This window comes from Electrophorus electricus, chromosome 7, assembly GCF_013358815.1.
Source record: "Electrophorus electricus isolate fEleEle1 chromosome 7, fEleEle1.pri, whole genome shotgun sequence".
In the NCBI taxonomy this organism is placed as follows: Eukaryota; Metazoa; Chordata; class Actinopteri; order Gymnotiformes; family Gymnotidae; genus Electrophorus; species Electrophorus electricus.
The window spans coordinates 20,727,265-20,734,764 of NC_049541.1; the positions used below are offsets into that span (position 1 = coordinate 20,727,265).

Here is a 7,500-nt window from a genome sequence, read left to right on the forward strand (position 1 = left end):
GGTCTTCAATCCCATGAAGGCTACTCAGCTTCCACCTCATTGGGACTGTGCCATTACCCTCAAGGAGGGGGCTGTACCCCCCAGGTTCAGAATCTATCTGCTCTCCCAACAGGAGGAGCGGGCAATGGATCAGTACATCACAGAGGCACTGGAACAAGGGTACATCCGCCCCTCTACCTCTCTGCCATCAGCCGGGGTCTTTTTTGTGAAGAAGAAGGATGGGTCATGTCCTTGGGCATGCATATTCACAGAAAAAATAAACAAAAGGTTCACAAAAGGTTTTATAGCTGCATTTGTCAAGCCTATTGGTCTTGAACAATACCAGAATTATCAGCACTATGGTTTTGTTTTGATGTTTAAAATGATGTTTTGTTGTATTGCTTATTTTAATGGAAAATCCCATGACATGATGAAAGAAGAAAACTCAAAACAAGATGAAACAATAGTGGTATCATTAAAGGCAGAACTATAGTGGAGGCAGAACTAAGTATATCCATATACTTATACATTCTTACATAGTAAGCTTATGAAGTAAATAATAATAGAGGGTGCATGGTGTGTGTATGTGCATGCATGGAAGTCAATATATGCTATGTTATTTGGTGGTTGATGTGTGATATGATGGGTGATGCAATCGGTTTTGTGATTGGTTATGTGGTGTTCTATGTTATGGGCACTGTAATGAGTTGTGATGAGTGATGTGATGTGACGTTTGGAGGATAAGCTGGACGAGGGGCGATGAAACACAGCTTTATTTTTACAAACATGCAAAACATACAACAGCGTCAAATGCTATGCACAGCTTAAACACCAACAACACGTACTACAACACAGGAGACATATATATACACTCAAGATGATTACACATAACACACAACAGGTGGACGACACGAGAGGGCGTGGCAACACAGACAAACACACACACGAACACGTTTGAGGAGGGGGCGGGGCCGTAACGTGACTGAAGAGTTATGTGGTGTTACAGGTCTGCTTTGCTTCCAAAGTTTATGGAATTTTCGCTATAATCAATTCTTTTAAGTTCCTGCAGATTTTTCAGAAACATCTGGCTATCTCCTCACATGGATAAAACTGAATCATTGCTTTAGCAGGATACATATCCAATGCATTCTTCCAGATTCAGCCAAAAGTGTTACAGTAACCATGAGTAACAATGGAGGCTAACAGGCAATGGCATTTCCGGTCCCCCTGCATAAACCACAAATTCTGAAAAATTCATGAACTCAAGAGAAGAATTCAAAAACAAGGACAAAGAACAGATACAGTACCAGTGACCTGCTTTACTCCCACTGTAACAAACACTGCGGGAGAAGATCCAGGACTGCTGTTCTGACCAAGTCAGGAGGTCATGAGGTCAGAGGTACCAACAAGGTGACAAATAGCTTTTAAAAAATCTCCTGGAAGAAAGTTAAAAGAATAAGACAATATTGTCAATGAGTGCCTGTATTTCCACAGCGCATTATATAATTATCTAAAGAGAAATGCTAGCACGTCCGCATTAATTTGAATCATGCTTCAAACAAGGCATATAATCATCTGTCCACTAGTGGCATTCTTTGAAGATGGAGAGGTGTCATCAGGGTTTAAAGAGACAAGCAGGCAGGTCCATCACATACATCTTATACTTAAACACTAAAACAGACAAACACATCACCACGGGTGAGTTAAGGCTTTGCACAGTATGCAAATTCCATGATAGCTTATTGCTGAGCAATAGGGTGTTTTATACACACACACATCTGGGTTATTGATGTGTGTTTCTGATCCAGGTCATTGATGTGTGTTCCTGATCATTGTCTTGCTGAAAGACCCAAGCACAGCCCAGTTTCCTCCTTCTGGGAGAAACAAACAGATTTTCTGCTAAAATGTTCTGGTATTGAATGGAATACACTATGCCATCTTCCTCCACAAGTATCCCTGGGCCACTGGCAGCAAAACAGCACCAAAGCATCAAGCAACAACTGTATTTTTACCATGGTTATGAGGTTGGCTGTGCTCGATCCTTGTTTTTTCTAATTAATAAAATATAGGTAATAAATGCAGTGGTTCTATTGTACTTCCTTAGATCTGTATACTGCAGCAGTATTACCTTTCTGAATGAGGTCGGTCATACAGGGGAACCAAGTTCATGCTGTTTTCCAGAACTGTTCATTAAAAGCTCGTCACCTCATTAAAACATGCACATCTGGATATGATCACCCGCTATAAGGTAGGCCAACACCAGGGCTTTTGCTTTTACTCGGGAAAGAAATATCTTGTTTACAGCTTGTTTGCTAAATGACTTGGGTGTTCCTATTCATCCTTTTGAGTTTATTTAACTAATGTCTTTACTTAAAGACCTTGGGAGTTAAAAACATACATCTATATAATATAGCAATTAGAAACAATTTTACTCAGAGAGATCTAAACTAGACCTAAAACTTTCACAATATAAATGATGTTGTGAAATACTGGTAATAATTTCTGAATTAGCAGAAAGCTGTTCTGGATTGACTGATTGCAGCCTAGCAATAAAGGCACCAGTGTATAATAGTGGGACTTACTTCAGTGTGCCTGTAATACCATACAACCTGTTAGGAGTTGGTCCCCACCCTAACCAGGGTGGGGTTGTTTGTCTCTGGGTGGTGGTTCTCAGTGAACCACTCTCATGTAGGTTCACCGCTCAGATGTAGGGTCGGAGGGATCCTGCTCAGATCAAATGGTGCACATTCTTAGACACTCACACACACCCCACCCCCAAACACCCTCATCCGACACCCCCCCACACACACAAAACACACACCCCTCACACACACACTCACCCTCCCCCCACCAAACACACAGGCACACACACACGTGCATGCACATGCACATATGTCCACATGATCATAAGTCAGTAAGTACAGTGTTTAGTGATATACACAACAACTGATTAGGATGTGATACTGTAGCATGATGCAGTCCTCATCCTGCATGTGATTGTAATGTCCTACCTAATGTCAAATTCTAATTCTAAATTCCCATGTCCTGTCAAACAGTGACAGGTTCACTTTATAAGGAATGTTTTCTTTCTGTGCTGTGTGCATTGCATAGGATGCCTTTTTCATTAATGATCGTGTTCTACTGGGTTAAACCAGGGCCGTATTGCTGAGAGTTCACTCTCAGCAAGTCCTGCTGTCAGTGTGGCTGTTTCTTCCCACAGAATAGAGTTAGAGCTCAGATTGCAACAGTTACGTAAGTCACACACACACAGAGACACGTGTGTGTGTGTGTGTGTGTGTGTGTGTGTGTGTGTGTGTGTGTGTGTGTGTGTGTGTTTGAGCAAGGCTGCATAGGAGGGACTTAACTTTTAGGAGTCATATTGCAATGATAGAAGAAAAAGGGTCAGGTATTGCTTCAGTATGGAACAGAACATCATCTTATCAACCACAAGGGGGCATCAGAGAAGAGAGGGAGAGAGAGAGGAAGAACCAGACCGCTGTTGGCAGTCAGAATAAAGTCATTCTTCATATAATGTTGGATGTTGTACTTTTTTTTTCTGCCATTCCTCAATTAGTCCTGAATTAAAAACCATGACACATTTCTCAGGGTTCTTACACTTTTAGTAAATTTACACCTGAGTAAAGTAAACTTTGTAGGTCTACAATTACGATCAGCACAGGTCATTTTCTGACCAAGGGACCAGTGATGACTTTAGAAGACTTGGTTGTTGGATCAGTCCCAACGCAGCATTAACACTGGCACCATAGTGGCAAAGTTTATAAGCTGACTGCGGTCAGAAGCTGAGCATTGATGAAGAGCTGCAATATAAAAAAAGTATTCCTACCCTCTAACCATACACCTAAAAGTGTACCTACCCGATAGGTGTTCAGTAAAGTTGGAAGTAGACATTTAATACTATGCTTTTTGTTCAGGGGAATTTGATTTTTTTTACTTCTAGTGCCTGCTGCAGAGCTGGCACATCCTACCTGAGGGAAACCACCCATGTGACCATGCCACACAAAGAGTGAACAGCGCACTGGCCTGTGTCAACTTCACAGTGCCGAAGATGAAAAGAGAAAAAGATCAATTTAACACCCGATATCTCATCCTGCTCCTGAGTGAACGTAGCAGTCGCTGGGTCTGTCCTGGGTCTGTGTGATGCAGGGTCTTATCACGAGAGCTACAGTGTATACCACACACACCATGTATACACACCCACAGGAACCCCATGTGCCACAGAGCATGCGCCAGATGTGTGTGTGTGTGTTTGTGTGCATGCGTGTGTGTGTTTGTGTTAGCATCTAAAGAGTGTGTGGCATTTGTTTCTTTCTTTGGTTTAGGACATGAGCCCCTTCTCCAGAAATAGGTCACCTTTATTGCGGATATGTTAAAGTTTGACCTACTAGGGTAAGTACTTGTGTTTTAAGCAAGGAGAGGGAGGGGTTTTGTACACAGCATTTATATACAGCTTCTATACATGAGACAAAAGGAGACACAAAAGAAGGAGACATGTGGACCCATGTCTTCTTGCTCCCGCCACTGCAAAACAGTCAGAGAAAACACACACACACACACACACACACACACACACACGTACACACACGCACACACACACGTACACACACACACGCACGCACGCGTACACACACACACACACACACGTACACACACACACGCACGCGTACACACACACACACACACACGTACACACACACACGCACGCACGCGTACACACACACACACACACACGTACACACACACAGACACACACACGTACACACACACACGCGTACACACACACACACACACACACACACACACACACGTACACACACACGCGCGCGTACACACACACACACACACGCACACACACAGAAAAACTGGCACTCGGTACACCACCTTTTTGAGAAAGAACATTGAAAAAGCATGCGTATAAGTCTTTGGGAATTGCTTCTATTAAAAAGACAATAGATTTTATTCTACATCTTAAAGAGCTATGTTCACCTTGGCTGCGTTGTCTATCTTATGTTACATGAAAGTGGGGTTTAGGATGAAAATAAACACAATTAAAAAATAAAAGAAAAACAACATCTGAAGCAAATAGAAGAAAATACTGCAACAAGACAGCTCATGACACGTGGTTACTGTAAAGGAGAAAAGACACCGCTTGGACATAAAGTGTGGTTTTGATAGTACACTTTGGACACAGCTACTAGTACACAGATGATAGTGGGTGAGTACATCTACTATACCATACTAAAGTGTTCTCCAGGGCACACTGGCACACTGGCACATGTGCACCCATTGCTGCCCGCTCAGCGGGCTCTGCCTTGGCATCGAGTCCAGTTTAGAAAATGGAAACAGTCCCAAAGATCCAGTGGGCCAGGAGTGGATCTTCTGTGTATATATATCAAAATCTTTTTTTTTCCCTTTTTTTTCTGTCAATCACATTCCTTTGAGTCAGAGGGCATGTGTAAGTGTGTATGTGCACTTGGTTATTCTAAGTGGTAAAAATCATTGAAATTCTTCTACTCTGTTTAACACAAGTTTCCAGTAGCACTATATGGACGCGTAAGAGAAACCCCATGTGTTCAGCTATTTCGTTGGCTTTTGTGTACATGCAAGTTATTTGACATTATGTTTTACTTGAGGTTAGTTCCCAGTTTTGCCAATACAATTTTGAAAATTACTGAATTACTTTATGTAGCAAATTTCCTGTATGTTGTGTCAGCTTAGTATACTCAAAACACATTTCGAGTCAGCTGTTATGATATTCGAATTGAGTTAGACACTTGAAGTGCTGTTGAAAGGGGGCGGGATGACAACAGTGATCAGGCACTCTGATTGGATGCTCTACTTCTTCCTGTAGTTGCCAAGCTGAATGGCGGAGCGATCGAAGACGCAGCGGAAGGTGATTGGTTGAACCTCCCAGTAAGGCACGGGGTTGCTGAACAAGCTGATACCAGAATACATAGCCTTCTTGGTGTTGTAGCTAGGCGGGCAGAAGTCTTCCGTTCCCACAGTGCCTATCTTGTTGGCATGGAGATAAATCACCTGTTAACATTGAAACACAACGATGGTTGATAACTGTGTCACCAATCCAGTTTAACATCTAGAAGTGTTTTTGGCACACATTCAGTCATTTGTGTGCACTGAGGAGGAGGAGGAGATGGTTCGGGTACCATTGCCCACCTGTATGTATTTGTGCTCGGGCAGGCCAGTAGGTACAATGGTCAGAGCGTTGTTGTCCAGGTGAAGCTCCCTCAGGTGTGGCATGTTGGCCAATGAGCCATTCTCCACAACGCTGATCTCATTATGGCTCAAGCCCAGCCTACACACACAAACACACACATAGCAGAAGAACAGGGTATGTATGTATATTCGAGCTGTTACATAAGAAGGTTGCAGTGCTGACACTGCACTGTCCCAGGCACTGCCAGTGGAAAACTGGAGTAAGGCGATTTTCTGCCTTTGCTTCGTTTTCCAAAATAAACCCCTGCAAACCATTTTGAATTCAATCTTTTTAACTTGAAGGGATTTTGAACCACAAAGTAAGACACCAATAAGCTTAACGGTGTCCATTTAAACCTTGAAATCATCACTTAGACATTCAATTATCACTTAGATGAGATGTCTGGTTTCCTCTTCAGACAAACCTGTCTAAGGGCAAAACGTAGACTATCTGACTATGTAGCTGCATTACTGATCTAACGCCATGTGTGGGTAGGACCGAGTTTCTAGGGGCATAAGTGTTACATCCCAAAGCTGGTTCCTGACGTTCTTACTTGGCTAGGTTCTTGAGACCTTTAAGGCTCTCAGCTGTAACCTTGGTGATTTTGTTCCCATCCAGGTGAAGTTCTGACAGGGAGCTTGGAAGACCTGGAGGTAGTCATAACAACAAAGGTGAAGAACAGTGACTCCATGTTTTTGAAAAATAAAAAATAAAAAACAAACTGTGTCTCTCCACTCTTTCTCTGTACCTGATGCAATATGTTAAAATCAGGAAAAATAATATTACAAAGACTCTATTGTCAGGTGTATTCCTAAAAAACCCTTAAGAGAAATTTTGTATTTATGGAATTTACCTTTGGGGATGCTAGTGATGTTGGTGTCAGCAATACGGATGTAGGAGACCCTCTTCAGATCTGCAAAAGCCCCTCCATCCACTGCCGAACCAGCCAAAGGATTGGAGCCAAGTTCTGGAAAAAGAGAGCATCTGGTTGATAAGTAAAGGTTCAAGCTAATAGACATAAGGGGTCAGTCATTTCACTCGGATGTCAGTGTTTTCCACCAAAATGTGTGTGTGAATAACAACAGTGAAATGACTGGGACATGATCTGCTTCTGATTGGCTGCAATGTGCATTCGTGTTCCATGGGCCCTGGTGCTTTAATGTGCTTGAAAGCGTGTTTTAGACACAACTGAACAAGTTCAAATGGAAGACAAGGCCTTAGTGTTTCTAGGTGAATGAACGCAAATGAATTAAGGAACAAAAAGCACTGAGTTGGAAAACTGGAGTGTG

General features: G+C 42.5%; 1 protein-coding gene across 1 annotated transcript in view; it reads right to left on the reverse strand.

Annotated features, from left to right (window-relative positions):
* Positions 1 to 4,912: 4,912 nt before the first annotated feature.
* Positions 4,913 to 7,500, reverse strand: part of dcn (decorin) — a 20,553-nt gene continuing 17,965 nt past the window's right edge. The window contains exons 6-9 of the mRNA XM_027021586.2: positions 7,065 to 7,178; positions 6,765 to 6,858; positions 6,172 to 6,310; positions 4,913 to 6,033 (exon numbers count right to left, since the gene is read on the reverse strand). Of these exons, the coding sequence (XP_026877387.2) occupies positions 5,833 to 6,033; positions 6,172 to 6,310; positions 6,765 to 6,858; positions 7,065 to 7,178 (548 nt within the window). The 3' untranslated portion in view covers positions 4,913 to 5,832. The remainder of the gene's footprint in view (positions 6,034 to 6,171; positions 6,311 to 6,764; positions 6,859 to 7,064; positions 7,179 to 7,500) is intronic.